Source organism: Berghia stephanieae, chromosome 2 (assembly GCF_034508935.2).
Source record: "Berghia stephanieae isolate SIO BIC M18660-M18661 chromosome 2, UCSD_Bste_1.3, whole genome shotgun sequence".
Taxonomy (NCBI): domain Eukaryota; kingdom Metazoa; phylum Mollusca; class Gastropoda; order Nudibranchia; family Aeolidiidae; genus Berghia; species Berghia stephanieae.
Window position 1 is genome coordinate 96914277 of NC_088361.1, and position 20226 is coordinate 96934502.

Sequence of the window (20226 nt, forward strand, 5' to 3'; positions counted from 1 at the left end):
CTTTGTGAAATGTCAGATATTGAGGAAGGAATTATTACAGCACCATTTTATAAAAGAAGGATTAGTTCTGGGCTCCAATTGGTTTCATGACAATTCAAACGTTAAAAAGAAAATGACAAAATTTTAAATTACGTTTTTGAAAATTTTTGATTTAGATATCTTATCTTACTTTCATTTGATAATTTTCATATTTAGAGTATCTGGTAGAGATTAAAATAGTGTAACAAAATTTTTTAAAAATAATAATGGAATGAAAGAATTTCTTAAAAACTAATTTACAATGCTATTATGTACTGATGGACAAGACGTATTTCATGCACTTACAAATAAAATCGTTAGTTGAATCATTACGAAAAAGGAATGTACTAGTTTAAAATTGATCATTCAAAAACCAATTGGCTTCATGCTGTTAAAACATCCAAATTTAAAGTAATTGAATTACTTATCTAAATTATATGTGGACCAATAATGGAATGAAATATATTCCTGGATTGCGTCTTGCAGTTTAAGATGGTCTGTCCTTGTCAAAATATTGTCACTTTTTCTAAAGCTTTGCACTTTTGTTTGTTTGGGGGGTTTTTTGGTCAGATTTGATGTATAATTATCAATCCTACTTTAATAGCTTGTATTACAAATCATATTTGGGTTATGGAGGTGACACAGTAAAAGGTAAAAAATATATATATATATATATACTGCCACTGGCCAGTTCCTTACAGTGAAGTGATTATGGAGACAGAAATTTAGTGCTTGCGATAGTATTTCACTGGCACACATAAACAAGAACTTGGACGCTTCCTGTTGATTCTGAAATAAAAAACAAAGATTTTAGGAGTTATTTCAGTCTATTTCACTTTTTTAAAAGTCCATTATTTGGAATTTATTGGACATTTAAAGAAAACTGTTCCTTTTTATCAATTTTATTGGGTTGCTGAAACAGTGGCAAAACAATGCAGGAAAAAATACAAGGAAGAAAAATCATCCCAAAAAATCAGCCGAGGTCTCTTTTCTGCTTTGTCAGGCACTGTTTCTTACATACCTTTTCTGAAACAATAAATTGCATGAGAAAGTGCCAAGAAAATGCTCCATGTTATCTATTATATTAAATGTATGTTGGTCATCAGGATAAATAAATAATGTAAGCATGTTAAATCGTGGAGAATCACTAAAATAATTCAATATTTATAGATAGAATGCGCTTGGCCAAGGAGTTCACAACATTGCCATCCGGAAGTATAACGGACCAACACACAAACTCTGTGTAACCATGAACTTTTATAGTCTGGTTAATACAGTTTAGTGAGAACAACTCACAAACGCGGATGGCAAAAACAATAACAAAGGCCTGAGTGATGTCATCTTCAAACTATCTATTGGTTTCAAATTAAATTATTTATTACCTTTTTCATGAGTATCTTCTTTCGGTATCTTGCATGCTGTCGTAAAACCTTCTCATCCAGTTCTTCAGTGACCATCTCCATAGCCTCCGGAGCAGCCTCTGCCTGGTTGTTTGTGTCTTCTGCAACAGCTGCTGGATCACCAGGATTTTCTCCTTCTTCTTCCCCAGCTTCCTCAGCTTTCTTTGCCGCCTCTTGAGCTGCAGCTTCAGCCCTAGCTGCCTCAGCCTCAGCTTCTTCAGCTGCCAGTTGCATTCTTAAAACTTCCTAATGATAAAACAAGGAGATTTCAATCCTTTATTTGTCAATCAAATGTTAAAAAATGGTTGTGATTACTAAAACAATATGGAATACAACAATAGTAAAAAGAGCGTTGAGTATAATTATGGTATCTGTGATACCAATGGTGGAGATTACTGTTATTGTAATAGTTGGCTAATGTTTAAAAAAAAAGGAAAACCTGAAAAACACATAACTAACGGAATTTATACCACTGAAAAACATTTGATTTGGATGATGATGATGATGATAATATGAACAAAACTTAATATTAATTCAACTAAAGTCATTAGGTACTTTTATTTTTTATAAATATTTTTTTATCGAATAGGAGAAAAAAAAACAACCAGGCAAAGTGATGACAATGATAACGCCAATGACATTGACAAAAATGGTGATGACATTATTTATGAAGGTGATAGATTAATCATTGAATGATAATAAATAAAAATGCAATCATCAGCAATATAAATATATTATGAAGGTTGAAACAGACATTTGTGAATGTGTAGAGGGGAAGCAGGATGGCACACATGTTTTGCAGGACAGTACAAGTACAATGAGCAAAGGGCGACCATTTGGCTGGAGATGACTACTCTTAAGTCGAAGCTCTATGGGTCTCTCAACACGAGCTTGGAAAGACCATACAGCGTTCCTGCATCTTGTTGACCTTCAGCTATAAAGACACTATGAGGAGAAAGAAGAAGAAGAAGAAGAAGAAGAAGAAGAAGAAGAAGAAGAAGAAGAAGAAGAAGAAGAAGAAGAAGAAGAAGAAGAAGAAGAAGAAGAAGAAGAAGAAGAAGAAGAAGAAGAAGAAAAAGGAGAAGAAAAAGAAGAAGAAGAAGAAGAAGAAGAAGAAGAAGAAGAAGAAGAAGAAGAAGAAGAAGAAGAAGAAAAAAAAAGAAGAAGAAGAAGAAGAAGATGAATATGATGGTTTATAAAACTTGGCGATTGTATCAAGTCTTAACACCTCCCGCCTATTCCAATAAAAATAAAGGGAGACTGAAAAACGTCTAAGAACACATATATTACCATATCGTGAACCATCCACTGGGCCGGGGCATCAGGACCTGCTTGTTCTGACATAATCCTCAAAAGGCGACCCAGTCCAACAAGACTCTGAAATGCATAATATCATGGAAGATTTTCAATAAGCTCAAACATTTTATCCCTAATAACATTTCAGAAGTAGTTATTCCATCATCAAAGGCCTATCAATACGCTTCTATAAAATATCGAAATGTCATATTTAATCAATAGTCCTTTGGAAACACCAGTTTTCTAAAATATCTTAACTTGTGCTGAGGACAATTTTTAGAATGGGTCAAGTTCCAAGATCAAGTCCCGTGATACGATTGTCAATTTTATAAGTAATTGAAATTTCAAGAGAAAGTAATTTTTATTTTAAAAATGATTAAGAACTACTAAAAATTTGCAATGACTCTCTAAATTTTATGACCACATCATTCAAAACCTTATACAAGGTCAAAGGTGTACTGCAAGTTTAAAACTTGTAGCCAAAATGGAATCAAAAAACAAAATCTAACATTCTTTATCATTTTGCTGGAATTTTTGCTTCCAGTTAGTTTGTGATTAACGGATACTTCACATTGATTTCTCATGGCTTGTCAGAAGAAAAAGTATTTGATATAAAGCAATATTTCATCACATTCATTATATCATTATTATTAGTGTTATTATTATTATTTTCATTATTATTATTACCATTATTATTATTATTATCATTATCATTATTATTATTATTATTATTATTATTATTATTATTATTATTATTATTATTATATTTATTTATTATTATATTAATTTACAAGTTTCCCAAAAATATTTATACATTTTTTACATAACAATACCAATCATGAGTAATATCCTTTTTCTTTACATCAATAATGGTTTTGCAAATTCAAGACAAGAAATGAAGAGTAGAGAAATGCGAGAAGACAAAAGAACCCAGAAGCTGATAAATACGGCATCCTCAGGGAAGCTCACTTCATTTCTTGTTATTATCAATATAAATGCCTGGACCACTCATTTTCTGAATTTCACATGCCAAAGGTTTATCTTAATTCCTCATAACGTGTAAATAAAAATTCATGGGTGTCCATCATGTCATACCTTGGCTTTCAGTCTTGGAATTCTGCTACACATGCTATGAGCTCCGAGGAACATAATAGCAGCTTCGTCTCCGGATGTCCTGATTTTTGTGGGGGATTTTTTTCCCAGAGAAATATGATTCAGAAGGAAAAATATAAGAAAAATTATTTTATTGATTGCAAAATAAAATGATGATGATGATGATGATGATGATGATGATGATGATGATGATGATGATGATGATGATGATGATGATGATATGATGATGATGATGATGATGATGATGATGATGATGATGATGATAATGATGATGAAATTTGAAATAGCAGAAGGGAATGATAAAACAACAACAATTGGAGAAAAGAAAAAAAAAGAAAAAAATAAATAAAAAATAAAATCAATTAATTAATTAATTAATTAAAAATTTGAAAATTAAAAAAAAAAAATAAATAAATAAAATAAAATAAAAAAATAATAATTTTAAAAAACATTAAAAAAAAAAAATATTTATATCACAGCAGAGTCACAATAAGGCCTGTGGGGTCAGAGTTTAAAGGTGGTTCTGTAGCGTCAAACAGGCAACAGCGAATTCTTATTACCCTGATATTCTATACTAAGTACCCTTGGTCATATCTTAAAGACCTCGCTACCCAATCACTGCTAGGCTGACAAGGGGGTCATTAAAAAATTCAAATTCACCCATATTGATATTGTATTCAAAGCGAGTTCTCTGACACTGAGCTATCAGGATGGCCTTTATGTCTAAAATAAATACTTTTATTAAGAACAAATCTAAGACCTAACTTGTCATTTAGAATTCTTGACCCTACTTTTCTATAGCGCAATACTTTTTAACTGGCTCAAAGCACTTTACAAGGGGTCCCTGGCCAATAGCAGCGCTTAACATGTAGGACGTGACATAACGCCTGTTGGGCAATATTACAATATTTTGGGACAGAGACAATGCTGTTAAAAGCCAGGTATTCGTCAGCCTCTATATATAAAAGTGAGCACTAAAATTTTGAAGCAATAACAGCGAAATAAAAATAAATAAACAAAAAAGAGAGTACCAGACAAAAGACAAAGCATAAGCTTCTTCGGATACATTATTTTTATTGTTGAAAGGAGGGCTTTGAGTCTACTTACATGCACTTATTGATACACAAAGGTAGGATCAGGGTTGCCAATTCAAGAGAGAAAAAAATACTGAACTTTTACGAGAACACCTCGATTGACCTTATCTGAACACTTAACTCCAGTAAAAAAAAAAGACATAGCGGACTTACTTTATCTCTGCTCACCAGGGCAACAAGAGAGGTTTTTTAACATACTAAATTCCGTAAATTACGGAAAATTGGCAACCTTGTAAGATTAAATTGAGTCTTCAAATTAATTTTTTTACCTGCCAAGATCCTGCCATTGTTTTTCTTTGTCTTCAAACACTGGTGGTTCCTTTATAAAATCCTCCACCAGCCGAGTGATGGAGAGTTTTCGCTCTTCCTTCATTTGATGGACCCTCTTTTCCTTGTCAAACATAATCAAAATGTCAGTGAGAATTTCTCCCATCTCAATCTTCACATTGGTCAGCTCTCTTTCTACTGGTGTACTCATTGCCTTCATCTGATGATTAAGACAAAAAAAGTGCTCGATAAAAATATCTTAACACAAACTTTGTAAATCATTGTAACATTAGCATTAATATCATCACCATCATCCACCATCATCATCATCAGCAGCAGCAGCAGCACCATAAACCCCATCATCATCATCATCATCATCATCATCATCATCATCATCATCATCATCATCATCATCATCATCATCATCATCATCATCAGAATCATCATCATCATCATCATCAGTGATAAACAACAACAAACACCAACAGCAACAATAACATCTATGAAATAGACATGAGCATCAAAGTATAACAAGCAGTCACAACCATTTCCTCAATGTTTACCTCTGCTAAAGAAAACAATGTGTAGCAGTCCTTATAAACTCTTTCAGCAATACCATACGCCTGCCTCAACACAGCCAGACACTGCAATACAAAGAAAAAAAAACTTCAAATGACTCTCCTATTTTAGAACAGGTTATAATTCGTGAATACATACTTTTATTTCAATTACAATTTTAGCTACCTATGAATTTTTATTTTAGATGCATTCTTGCCAAAATTAATCTAAAATCATATCCCCCAAAATGAGTAAATTGGGGTCTAAATAATTCACTTCTTAGAACACTTGACAATTGGATCTTGTTCAAATGGCCTAAGAACAGGACTTTTTTTTTACACCGCTGTCCATCCATAAGTCATTCAGTTGCTGGGTCTAAGTTAGATCTAGTGAAAACTACTCTGGAATAGACCAGTATCTTATCATAAGGGTAACGAACCACGGTGACAATGTCCTATTCAAGGTGACAATAAAATAAACTCTGATTTTATGGTCTAAACAACTCTATCGGTTTAATTTTAAAAATCCAACATGTTAGATTGTATAACATTGTGTCATATTACAAATCAAACAACATATTTTTTAAGTTTATCGGATTCAATTCACTAGAACCATGCCAACAAGTGTCATGTATGTTGAATGATAAAGGTCTCCTACATAATAGTCATTAAAAATCCAATCATTCAATGAATAAAAACCTGTAGGTAATGCAGCTTCTTCAGTTCATCCTCGAGAGCTTCTTGAGCTAACAGCTTCAGGAGTCTAGCATGTTCAAGGAAGACAGGGATTGACTCACGCCAAGATCTGAGTGAAATTAGCTGCTCTTCAATTGATTCATATCTCTGGAATTTGAAATTATTTGGGCTACATGTCAATAAAGCGAAAAAATTTTAATCAATACAGTGAACTTTAAATATAACGAGTTCGGTGGGACTGTGGATCAGTTGTAATTATATCTGGGATCTTTAAAAAATATTAGAGATTACATTGGTAATGTTAGTATTTTTTAAATTGGATATTTGTTTTCTTTGCAAAATCAGAGATATTGTTGAATCTGAGCTCATTGACTTTGAAGTCCAAAGTATTTTGGAATGAAATAAACAAGTTAGAATTACATAACATAATCAAGTTTTTATCTTTTCTCATGACAAGCATTAAAGTAAGATAATCACAATCAGTATAGTATGTTATGGTATGTTTTGTTGTTTGTTTTTAAGGGTTTAACGGCGCTCGCAACACAAAAGGTCATATCAGCACCAGTAAAAAGGAAGAAAACGGCATAGTAATAAGTTCTAGAATTACAATTAAAGCACATAAGAAAAGGTAAGATAAAGGGGAATTGGTTCAAATAGGAAACAGATGTCCATTCCAAGAGCACACTATCAAAGCACTTAGTTTGAGATCACCTAAAAGTCTCATCCAGACACAAGCACAGATCCCACTAAGAGGAACACACTCAAATGTTTACAAATCATATGTTAAAAATGAAAAGAGTAACAGTACATAACAGAGAGATGATTTACAAGGAAAAAACTATCATCTCCCAAAACTATAACTATATATTCGACTGTTTTCCTCTCAGCCAAGGACTCCGACCAAGGTCAGGACAAAACCAAGCAATCTCATTCCAAGACAAAGACAGAAAGCAATTGGAAAACAGATAAGAAGGGATAGAAGACACAGCAATTACCTCCCTGCCCGCAATGGGAGGTAGGAACCCCACCCAGATGTTATGGTATAAGACTAAAACATCATAAGTATTTAGCATTAGCATTCCCACCCACCTCAGACCCTTCAAGGAGTGCTCTCAACACTTGAGGATCATTTACGTCCTTACGACTGTTCAAGATACTTTGCAAGTGGACTTGGACGAGTCTGTAAAATAAAGCAAATTTCAAGAATATTTACTTTTCTCTTTTCATTGATGGTTTGTAAGATGGCGGCTATTGAATAATACTCACTGGATCTGGACCTGGAGGTTTTATTAACAAAGGCAACACTGCAACTTTACATTAAAAAAACAGTCACATAGATAAAGATTTCATAGTCTCTCACACTCTGAATCCATGTAGAATAGATAAATAAAAAATAAAATAAATTCCCTTTATTCACCGCCAAGGGGAAATTCGTCTTTAGGGTCTAAGCCAAGGGAAGACTGGAATAACCCAGACGTCAGCTGCCATGCAGCACCGCAAAATGAGCTAGAGGGAAGTGACTTGCTCAAGGTCACGCAGTGCAGTGAAGAGTAGAACTCAATGCCTTTTGGGTAACAAGCACAAACTATACTTCTGTGCCACGCAGCCATAGCTACGTAGGTGACGAATGTTACTGTTTTATGCAACTCAGTTGAATAATAAAATTACACACATTAGTTTTGTAAAATCACTTTATACTCTTGAGGAAAAGCAAGCATATGGCCTTTTTGATGTCTAGAGACTGAATGCAATTGACCTTCAAACACAACAATAAGTAGAGAGGAGACAATGAATAGAAACAAGCCGTTTACTATGCACGCCTAATGCTGCGAATTTAATTTTCTGACATATAATTTTAAAAAACCAAAAAAAAACACTTACTTCATTTCAAGGCGAGCACAATACAGCCGTGAAGGATTTCTTCTGTTTGGATTGTTGTCTCCCAGTTTCCTGAATTCATTGATGGCGTGAACAAGCAACCTCTTTGTCTAAAAAAGGAGATAGTAGGTAAAAGTTAAAAGTAACACTTGTATTTTATTACCAGACTACATATTTTACATCTATATCATAAATGTAATGTACATATTGTTTTATTTAATTGAAAATGGTTTTATGTTGTATACAATTTATGTTTATCTGTAATTGTCGACATTTCAAAATCTGAAAACTTTCTCAAACTTCATACCATATCACATGAGTCAGAAAAAATAAAGCTGATATTGTGGTTAGACTTCAACTAAATAGGCAATGATTTTTTTTAAAGTTGTGATGCTTCGCCACATACCTTTCTCACGCTTTTTATGTCGTACTTCTCTTTGATTGTTGCATCAGCCAACAGGACAATAGTATCATACCAAAACTTGTCATCTGCCTCTTGAAGATCCTGAAAAGTCAATTGGGAGTTTAAAAACAAAAACGCATGATGAGATTTAATGTTGAGGATGCCTCTACATGTAGTTAAAAATGTTTACATAGTTTGGTGATATCCTACAAAAGCTAGAAAAATATGAAATGACAGTTTTCAATGTATATTTCACATTAACCCAATAACATCAAATGCACAAATTGAAATGCAGTATCTTAAGGCATAGGGATAAATTCGATGTTCATATTATAATCATAAAAAATGCAGAGCAAATATAAACCAGGTTTTGCCAATAAGGACCTTCAGTTAAAAACTAATAACCATGCATCAAAACGGTATATAGCCACCAAGGCTAATTAGGAAAAATATGCAATTAGAGGCGTGAAAAGATAATTCCATTTCATCAAATGGAAGAACTTTTTAAAATTACTATTTATTGACGGTAAAAGAGTTACATTCACAAAACACACCTTAACAAGAAACACAAGGGCTAGCTTTAGGTAATACTAATAGAACAGCCAAATGAAATCAAATTTACAATTTACACACTTAACAGATAGATTATCAAATTTGTAATATTCTACTCCATCTAATGCTAGCAGTCATCTTTACTATAGTTACCATTATAAGTTTCACTTATAGAACAACAAACATGCAGATAAGAAGCTTTTGAGCAGTATTGACATCTTTAAAGATGTATTACAGACTATTAAAAAAGTCGGCGTCAAAAGTAATACTCATCCTGAGTCAGTCAATTTATTTGAAGAAGAAGAAGAAGAAGAAGAAGAAGAAGAAGAAGAAGAAGAAGAAGAAGAAGAAGAAGAAGAAGAAGAAGAAGAAGAAGAAGAAGAAGAAGAAGAAGTAGTAGTAGAAGAAGAAGAAGAAGAAGAAGAAGAAGAAGAAGAAGAAGAAGAAGAAGAAGAAGAAGAAGAAGAAGAAGAAGAAGAAGAAGAAGAAGAAGAAGAAGAAGAAGAAGAAGGAGGAGTAGGAGGATGTGGAGGAGGAGTAGGAGGATGTGGAGGAGGAGGAGTAGGAGGATGTGGAGGAGGAAGAGATGGTGGTGGTAGTGGAGAAGGAGGGGGAGGGGGAGGACGCATCACAACAATAGAGTTGACATCAAATTAGCAGCAATTTTCTCGTTTATTTTTGTGTATTTATTCAATGAATATCGTTTTATATTTGGAGAATCTGTATCAAATTTATGTTGATGAGATGCACAAGAGACCTCATTTAATGATTACAATATTTTGAATATTAATTGTATTGACGAATTGTAAATTGGGAAAGAAATGTAGGGTTGTTTAAAATCATAGGATAATGAGAGATTGAAAACCTTTGCTCTTCTCATGTATCACATATTATATACTGAAATGGTGCAGGGATTGGGGATTATTAGACAACTCAACTTTATTATGAGCAGCATAACAATATCAGAAAAGTACGACATTAAGACTTTCATCAACGAAGTAACATTTCATAACAACAAGCACACTGATTTCATTTTTACCTTATCATTTCATCATGCTTAGTGTGCTTTATAATGCTAATATTATCTTTGCCAAAAGTCAACCATATCCTCATTTATAAATAGGTTGACATTCACTAAATCAAAGAAAAAAAAACAACTATAGGTTATGGATTTCGGAGTTATCTGTTTCTGTACCTGGGCAGCAAGACAAAGGTTGATGGCTTGTCCATATTGAGCTTCATGAAAAGCCAGTTTTCCCAAGAGGAACAAGATTTTTGATTGCAGTGTTTTGTCATTGAAAGCCTGGTAGAAATAAAAATTCAAGATTAAAATTAGTGCTTTAGCAGTCCTCATTGAAACTTAAATCAACATTATGAATTACAAAGGTTAATTTGACAAATAAGTCTGAAAAGGGAACCCATTTTTCTTTTATTTTTGTTTCCCTTTTCTGAGGATTGACAAAATATTACTTATCATTGCCACATAAAAATGTGGTTATAAAATTACATTGTAAAAATGAATTTAAATACCTGAGCTGCGATGTTTGCTTCATTCAAAAATTCTCTTGCCCTTTGATAATGACCCTGAAAATATTCGAAAATAAAAACAGAAAAAGAATGAAATAACTTGTATCACACACCTGAAATACCTGCACATTTTTATATTAAAATAGTATTTTGAATTTTTTAAAAATACATTTTAAAAACCTAACTTCATGTATCGAATGAACGTTTTACTAATAACATAATTCAAAACTATTTACTTCTCTCCAATATGTAAATTGTACACAGTTTCGTTTAAAATAGATACATTATCCACCTTTCATCAGTCTTCATCTAAAACCTTCATGTGTTGGCAAAGCATTTTTCTCTTCTTCTTTGAACTACAAAGAAAGAGAGATAAACACTGCCCCAATACAAAAAAAAAAAGAAAATAATAGATTCTATTTTATAAAACATTAAAATGGAAAGAATTTTTTTTAAAAACTAGAGCAAAGTAAGTAATATTATATATTTTGATAAAAATGTTACCTTCATTATCAAGAGCTGAGCTGTCTCTGTCCAAACTTCTTGTAGATTTACCTTGCCAAGTATTTTACCTATATGCAGTTCTACTTCCCCGTCGTCAGCCTTTAGCAAAAATCAAATTATCAAAAGGAATAATTACACTATAAAATGTGAACCAAATTCTTACTCTAAATATCTAAATATGCATATTTATTCAGTAAACTTCCAAGAATCGTTATCTTGCTAAATAATAATAATAATAATAAATTATACTTATATAGCGCCTTTCCCCATCTGTACAAATTCAAGGCGCTTTAAATAATCTCTCTCTCTCTCTCTCTCTCTCTCTCTCTCTCTCTCTCTCTCTCTCTCTCTCTCTCTCTCTCTCTCTTCTCTCTCTCTCTTTTCTCTCTCTCTCTCTCTCTCTCTCTCTCTCTCTCTCTCTCTCTCTCTCTCTCTCTCTCTCTCTCTCTCTCTCTCTCACACACACACACACACACAAACACAAATACACACACAAACACATACATATATTATAATGTTATTTCGCGTTCATCTTCATCTTTCAAATATGAACTACAAAATTTGGAAAATCACACAATAATCAAGGCAGAGAATTCCAGTACCTAGGTGCCGAGTAGAAAAATAATTGTTTGCCAATTTTATAGGATGCATTAAGCTTGAAAAAAATTGAATTTGGATTGTAAGTATAAGTTTTCAAAAAAATGTTGAGTTCAAATGGTCCTTGTCCTTGGAGGGTTTTGAAAACAATAATACATACTTTGTATATAATTCTTTTTTGGACAGGCAGCCAATGAAAACTGATTAATAAAGGTATTGCTTAATCATATTTCTTTTTCCTCGTAATTAGTCGAGCAGCATTTTTTGTACATGTTGATTCTTTCCAAAATTACTATATTACTTTAAATGGAATTTACAATAATCAAGTTTGGAGAATACAAAAGCTTTGACAAGAAGAGTGGCGATGTCAAGAGAGATGACGTGTCAAATTTTACCTATCCTACTTATTCCAATATACATTGATTTGGTTATGTTGTTGACCTGCTTGGACATAGACTGCTCCGAGTCGATGTAGACTCTGAGATTCTTTACTGGTGCCGAAAATTCAATAATACACCCCCAACAACCATCTGTTTTACCTTTACATCATTTAATGGTTTGGGCCTCACAGAGGGACAATTCCATTTTCAGCATTTCTCTGTACAGTTGGGTTCTTTTTTTATTTCTTTTTCATTTACAATTATGACCATTTCCATAGACTCTTTCAAAATTGAAAGTACCATGTAAATAAAAAAGCCATTACCAATCAATCAACCAATATAGTAACGGGTTTGTAACTCTTAAACAAATCATATCTCTAATCAGTCAACCAGCCATCCACTTAGTCAGGCTCCATCAATAATATCTTATCTTCTTCCATTTCTTTTCACTTCTGTTTTTTTAACCTATCAGCACTAGGTTTTTTACTTCGTTTTTATTCTAGCTGACAAAAGTAATCAACAACCAGACTAACCTTCTCTGCCTGAGGAGGTCGAGTTGACCGAGTGTTCAGGGGTTTGGGTCTTGTTGGAGAGCCTGCTACCATTCTTGCCAGAGTTTCTTTTACACGTTGCTCCTCTCTAGCGACTTGAACCTGTTTTTCTTTCCACTGCGCGATTTCTTCGCGTGAGCTATGGAGAATTTAATGAAAGAAATAATTATGACAGAAAGTAACAATTTCATACTCCCTGAAAGTAAAAAAAAAAGAACAGAATCTTCTTAAAAGCACTATTAAACAAAACATGGCTGACACCACAACATGCTAACGTTTCATAATTCTTAAAAATATATTATTGGATAATATACATAAACACCATAGAAATGTTATAGGAAGCATATTAAAATTTACACATCCGTGTTTGTGTTCGGAGATAAGGATTTAAACTAATGATTTGTATTACAACACGATATCCCAAGTAATGTGAGACAACCTGGCAGATATAAATCGAAGTGTGTTGGGAAGTTGTTTTAAAAGATTCATTATATCTGACTACTCCGTCCTCCTCAATATAATCTTATCACACACACTAACAAATACACCTACAAAAATTAATTGACAAATCCACACATAAATACAAACACACATATGCACACACACACACGCACACACACACACACACACACATATATATATATATATATATGTATATATATATATATATATATATATATATATATATACACACACAAATAAACATAAGTACACGAAACTCAACTACGGTAATAGAGAATTTTTTAAAATGGACAAAACATGGTTCAGCCTGCAAATATCACGATATAGAATACTGAATTAATAATGTAAACCACTCACATTGCCTGATCCTCTTCACAGATGTGTAAAGAACCCAACAGACGAAGATGATGATGACAAGCTGACTTCAGATCTAGTTCTTGGCAAACTTCTAATGTTCTATCACAAAAAAAACAACAACTAATCAATTAAATTAAAAAATAACAAACATAAGTAAAACAAAATTATTATGATTCCTTAGTCATTGATCAATATTGATGTTCTGTAAAGAGTCATTCAAATTCTAAGTAAAAACAATTTTTGCTTTGTTTTAAATAGATTTTCAACAAAAATCACACACTTTGAAGTACTTATTCATGAAGATAAATATTAAAAGGAAAAGGAAGACGGAGAGGAAGCTGCTAAGAAAATCACCCAAAAAATCTGAATCAAGATGATTCTGATAGAGAAGAGATTGCACTAAGATGTAAAGGTGCTGTCTGCAGATGAAGACATTTACTTTACTTTGATGATCTCTGACTGCTGGACATTTGTCCTTTTTGGCAACCAATGAGCAGAAAAAGAAAAGTAGAGGCAATTAACTGTAGCCATACAAACCAATGTATAAGGTTAAATAAAAAAAGAAAGAAAGAATATTCTATGCATATGTGCACAACCAATAAATATTATTCATAAAGAGCAGAACATATACTGCATACCTTAGATGGATTAGTTTGTACAATGCATTGCTTTGTAGTACCGTTCTAGACAAAAGATCTTGGAATGCAAGGACTGGAAGAGCCAGATAGTTGTAGCCAGCTTGTCTCAGCAGTTCAATCATACTGTTTGTGTAATGAAGTGTCAGCATCTGTCATGACACAAAAGGACATCATTAAAAAAAAATATTTCATTAACCTACCAAAATTAAGGCAGTTGCTCGAGCAATCGATTCACAACACAAAGGGACTGGGATCGATCCCAGGTGATGTCGAGATTTGCCTTCTGACCTTCCTGTCCACCCAGCAGTGATTGGGTAACCGAGTCTGTAAGATCTGAACGAAAGTACTTTGCGATAGACCTGCGTCCTATTCAAAGGGTAAGGCAATTGCTATTGTCCATTTCAGACTATTGAAACCGACATGAACGGACTCCACTGACATTACGGCTCTGAAGTAATACTTTTCTTTACCAAAAATACTCCATTTTCATCTATTCTTAATATTTTTTCAAAAGACAAGGGATCTCTGTTGCTCAAATAAAAGCCCAGACTTGTGGCCAATCAGACTTGATTTGACCCCGCAGTAAATTAGTACTCCCTTTTCCACCCAGCAGTGATCAGGTAGCTAGATCTAATATAATTTGATCAGGTGAAAAGTTTGTTTTATGATAAAAACACCCCAATCAACAGGAAGAAAGCAACTGCTCATGTCCATTTCATGAAACACAAAACACGAAAATCCTCCAGTGCAATTAAGCTGGTGGCTTTAAAATACTTAATGTACATTTAAGCGGCACCAGTAAACATTAATTCGATTTGCATACTATTATTTGTCCTCACCAATTAAACAATAATTATCTTTTGATTCTGAAAACAAAATTTTGGTTTCCTAAACACAAATATTCATTAATTTCCCATAAAAATCTAACTCTCCCTCCCCCCTCCCCCCACCTGTCCCTCTCAAGCAAAAACAATTCTAACCACCTGGCATAATTTACACAAACACAAATATTCATGCAACTTACAGGCTTGGGAATGTTTTCCTGAGTTATGGCCACATTCCTCAAATTTTCCATTTTAAATGCCTCCACTCCTTCATCAGGCCAATCATAGATAGCCCAATTCTCCACATCGGAAGGAATTTGATCAACAGGGCACTTGCGTTTTGGTTTAGGCTATGGAAAAAGTCAATAAATTGTGTTATTTTTCAAAATCTTTTATTTCATAATGTTGATATTCTCTTTGCATCGTTTTGATTTAGAAAATATGTTTTATTTTCTTAACAATGAGAACTGAGACATTTATGAATGAAGTATTTCGTACATACAATAATGGCAAACTGACTGCTAAAAATAATGGCATGCAAACATCACTATACTGTATATAAAAAAACATTTATTGCTAAGCTTTACTGCATCAGGTCGATACACTCACTACACGAATTAGACTTCATTTTTTTATCGCCAAAATAAGTCTGTACTTTGTAGAAAATTTATTTAACATTATTATCACCTTTTCTTCCTTTTTCTTATCCTTGTCATCTTTTTTATCTTTGCCTCCGCCAGCTCCTTTTCCACCCTTAGCATCATCCTCTTTGACTAGAGTCCCACCATTTTTAACAACCTCCTTGATTCCATTGCCACATGCAGAGATTAAAACCTTTAAAAGAGAGAGCAAGGAAAAAAACACTTAATGGATAAATCACAATCGTGATTATACAGGAAAAGGAATATTAGCAGAGATAAAGAAGCAACGGACACTAAAAGATGGCGATGAACATAAATGTTGTTCAGTAAATTGCAAGATGAATTAGCACATAGATTCACAGGATTCACAAATAAAGTGGCAAGAATGACAATAAATGCAATTTGGGTAAGGAAAGAATAAAAATTACAGCTGAGATAAACTGAGAACTTAGCTTTCAATATTAAAGTCTTTTAGTAAACTTTGTGGTCTAATTTGTCAAATAATTTAAACAAATCTAGAAGTATTGAATCGATTTGGCCTTTGAAGTTTAAATAATTGCTGAAGTCAATAATGTTTGTCAATGTTGCAATTCATAACTTCTTTTTCTTTTTAATTTCTATTGTTTTTTTTTTTTGTTTGTTTGTTTGATTTTTGTTTTTTGTTTTTGTTTTGTTTTTTGTTTTTTTGGGTTTTTTTTTTTGGTTTTTTTTTTTTTTGGGGGGGGGGGGTGGGGTTGGTTGGCCTAAAGTTATACTCAGTGGTATTGAGATTTTTTGTGGCATATTTTAAATGATTCCATATTGTAGCAGTTTTCATGTTATTCATGTTAAACAGACTTGCCTGTAATTTTCAGATTTTGATTTATCTCCATATTGTTATTATAACGAACTAAAATTCAAATAAACTAACTGAAATGAATAAAATCTTACCTGCCACATTCTCATTAAAAATCCGTAAGCCATCAATAGAGTATCATTATGACGTTCGTTCTGCAGCCAGTTGACCTCTGCCAACAAGATATGTGATCGAATAAGAGCGTCAAGTTGTTTGACGTCATTCAAGTCATTCAAGGTGAGAAGAGGATTGGCTGGGTAAACACCTGAAATGGCATGGAATAATTTTTATATAAAATGTTTATTTATGTTTTCTTTCTAACTGGGATTGGTTTTAATTTCCCAGTATGTACTGCGTCTTTCTGGATTAAAAAAGAAACAAAATAAATAGACTGATAAGGCACACATTCTGCTTATAAAATTGGGTATTCGCTTAAATACAAAAAGATTTGAATATATCATTTTTACAAATTAGAGATTAAATTATTTTTTATGTTTCATAAATCATATATCTCATGAATCTAACGGTGGGTTAAAATCAATTGGTATCCTAAACTTAGATTTCACAATGTAAGCAATAATACCATAAAGGCACAATAATTATCAACATACCAATATCAGCTTCCTTAACAATTGGAATGTAATCTGTTGCATTGATTTCACTCTCCTGGTCGCTGATCTCACTTTTAGCATCGTGTGCACCCTTGGTCCCTGCCTTGCCAGCCAGATGAGCTGCTTTCTTATCACTACTGCCCTTACTCCTGGCTGAATCCTTCCTCTTTGTGGGTGCTGCTTTCTTTGTTGTCTTTTCCCTATCCGGTGTTTTACTACGGATCGTGGAGGTGTCGCCTTTGTCTCCACCTTTTTTCCCTAAAAGAAAAATAATTTATGCTTTTAAAAGAGTGAATATTTTTTTAGAATACATTAACAACTTAAGAAAACCTAGATATTCTTTTTATTTCCCTCCTAACAGACAAATCCTACCTATATTCACTAATGAGCATAATGACATATGAGTAATTTATATTTGAAATTCAGAGCACAATTACTAGAGATTTATAATATTAATTATTATTCAAATATTTGTATAAAATAGTCAAAGAGAATATGTAGTAAACACAGTTTCTTTTCAGTAGGATATTTCAGTTTAGTAAATCTCATAGGAAAGAAATGGGGTACAAATAGAGACAATGTTTATTTTTTTCTATTTAATTATGCTCATGACAAATTATCCCAAACTGGCATTTTCTGTAAGTAGGACTATCTCAAACATATCGAGAGCAATTATGAATTCTCAATCACATTACAAACACATTAAATGTGGTCTCGAGCAAATACCAATTTAAATAAATGAAGTATATAAAAAGTATAGTATTATGTTAATAATTTGTTTTATGAAATAAGGTGTCCGAAAGGTATAAAAATGTAAGAGTCTCAGTTTTTGTAACTAAAATTTTACATGGAGTATGAGGATATTTTAACAATCTAATTCTACTTTCTATACCTTACCACTCGTGATTATTATTGTCTTAAATTCAAGTAATGAATTGAGGGTTTTTAAAAATAAATAAATCATTCAATCAACTTTAACTTTATGAAAATTAGTTTATTATATGTTAATTATTTGTATCAGGATACAAAATGTATGGATGGAATAAACATTTGTTAAAAGTAATTGTGACAAATAAAGGATATAAAGCATAGGGATATCTTAATAATTTAATTCTATTTTCCAGACGTTACCATCTTTTATTAATATTTCCTCATATGCGGGTAATGAGATTAAGGGTTTTCAATGAACAAACAAAAATTGTTCAATCAACTTTAACTCTACATCAAAACGACTAATTATTTTGTGCATACCCAGAAATACATGATTATAAATGGAGATGGTAGACGTAACATTATGTTTATATTTGGAAATACAAACGTTTGAATAACAATTTATCTTAGCATTTCGTTTTGGTCTAAGCAATTAACACTGAACTGGTATTGCTCTTGGTGCATATAAATTAATAAACCAACTTTATTTAAAGACCAATTAATCTTGCATGAACGACTTTTGAGTACTCTCTATTATATCAGTGACATCTGTGTTAATAAATTATATACATTTAGTATACGAAAAGTAGTGTTCAATGGATAATGTTAATGCATGCTGAATCAAGGAATCAAAATTTATTCTAAAATCGCACCTTTTGCATACTTACATTCTTCAAGTGGAAAAGCATGGTTTAGAAAACCAAAGTTTTCTAAATTTATCATGTTTTATATTTTTTAGAGGCCGTGGGATTAATGAAAATTGTATAAAAAATTTTGAGTGGGTATAATATTTTTAGTGAGGTAAGAGTAAAGCAAATAGAAGAGTTACCCTTGGGAGCTGAAATTTTGCTTTCAGAAGTTGCGGACACACGTTCTCGTTTCTTGGAGCCTTCAGGGTGAAATCACAGCAAAATAACAAATGTAAATGGTGATTAACCCACCGCAAAATGAACAAACTCAAAAACAAAACACCTCAAACACATGTTAAGATTATACTTACATAGGTGGTTACGTTAGATATAGTAAATATTCATGACAATAAAAACAATGTTTTTTTATGGCGCTAAAAAAATTGAAATAAAAAAAAAAACAAAAAAAAAACTCAATCTAAAACCGAGATCTTTCATAGTTGTCTAATCTATACAGAAAAAAAAAAGAAAAGAAAGAAAAAGAGAGAGAACCCCCCCCCCCCCCCCCCCCCCTCCCCCTAAAAAAAACAACAAAAAAAAACAGGAAGGGTTTTATTCGCTAGTCATGCATTAAAATCCTTCCTAGGTTTGTGGGTGGTTGGTAAATGATATTGCAAAATACGGATCTCCTGACCGATCTTTAACTGTGGGCAATAAAATAAAGTAAGATGTCTAATGGAACCTCTTCTCAAATCTGCATGTTTTCTTAGTTAAAAATTTAGCAAGTGAAATTCAATGAATTGCATATTATGTAGATGATAAATATTGTTTTTTTTAATAAGAAAAACATTTGTAATTTATGTATGTCAAATAACATTAAATCGAATATTTCTTGGCAGAAATTTCATTTATTTTCGTTTCTACCAAGAGAAAATGTAAACATTTCGCCATGAAGATTTAAATGAAAGGAATATAATATTAATATTAAACTTTTGATTTTTATCAAAGTTTTATTCACATTTCCCCCATCGATATGTCACATCAAGCAATTTATAATACAATACAGAAAACTTAGAAAGTGCCAATAAAATCCATTGACTGTAAAAATGTTACCAACACTATCAAGCTAAATGTGCATCTTGGATAAGAAGCTATATAATAGTCACAAAAAGTGTACGCTTTTAAGTAGCTATTTGAAATTGATTAATCCTCCTGATCAATTAAAAACATTCTTTTAAATTAATTTTTAAAATATATAAAGAGACTATAAGCAACTTTTACAAATTTTGGATTGATTCGTGCTATCTATTTATTGATTAATAATCTTGATGACCGGAAATGAGGAGGTATCGGATCAACAAGACATAATGTTCTCTCCTTATTGCTCTAAGAGAAAGGCAATTAAAACTCCGAAATTAAGAATCGAGATAGAAGTCTTGTTGGGGAAAATTGACGGCAGAGGAAGC

The 20226-nt window shown here is 32.5% G+C and overlaps 1 protein-coding gene across 13 annotated transcripts in view; it reads right to left on the reverse strand.

Moving 5' to 3' along the window:
- LOC144965958 (cilia- and flagella-associated protein 46-like) overlaps positions 1-20226 on the reverse strand; it is a 105789-nt gene that overhangs the window by 31859 nt on the left and 53704 nt on the right. For 8 of the 13 annotated variants that reach the window (XM_078901871.1, XM_078901863.1, XM_078901870.1 and 5 more), the window contains 21 exons: positions 18961-19020; positions 17202-17459; positions 16686-16855; positions 15802-15948; positions 15315-15464; positions 14291-14439; positions 13653-13751; positions 12816-12972; positions 11306-11404; positions 10805-10858; positions 10470-10577; positions 8726-8824; positions 8323-8429; positions 7531-7621; positions 6445-6588; positions 5752-5832; positions 5191-5408; positions 3810-3888; positions 2709-2795; positions 1401-1664; positions 718-807 (listed from right to left, as the gene is read on the reverse strand). In XM_078901871.1, the coding sequence (XP_078757997.1) occupies positions 718-807; positions 1401-1664; positions 2709-2795; positions 3810-3888; positions 5191-5408; positions 5752-5832; positions 6445-6588; positions 7531-7621; positions 8323-8429; positions 8726-8824; positions 10470-10577; positions 10805-10858; positions 11306-11404; positions 12816-12972; positions 13653-13751; positions 14291-14439; positions 15315-15464; positions 15802-15948; positions 16686-16855; positions 17202-17459; positions 18961-19020 (2711 nt within the window). The remainder of the gene's footprint in view (positions 1-717; positions 808-1400; positions 1665-2708; positions 2796-3809; positions 3889-5190; positions 5409-5751; positions 5833-6444; positions 6589-7530; positions 7622-8322; positions 8430-8725; positions 8825-10469; positions 10578-10804; positions 10859-11305; positions 11405-12815; positions 12973-13652; positions 13752-14290; positions 14440-15314; positions 15465-15801; positions 15949-16685; positions 16856-17201; positions 17460-18960; positions 19021-20226) is intronic. The other 5 variants (XM_078901872.1, XM_078901869.1, XM_078901865.1 and 2 more) reach the window with 1 other exon arrangement.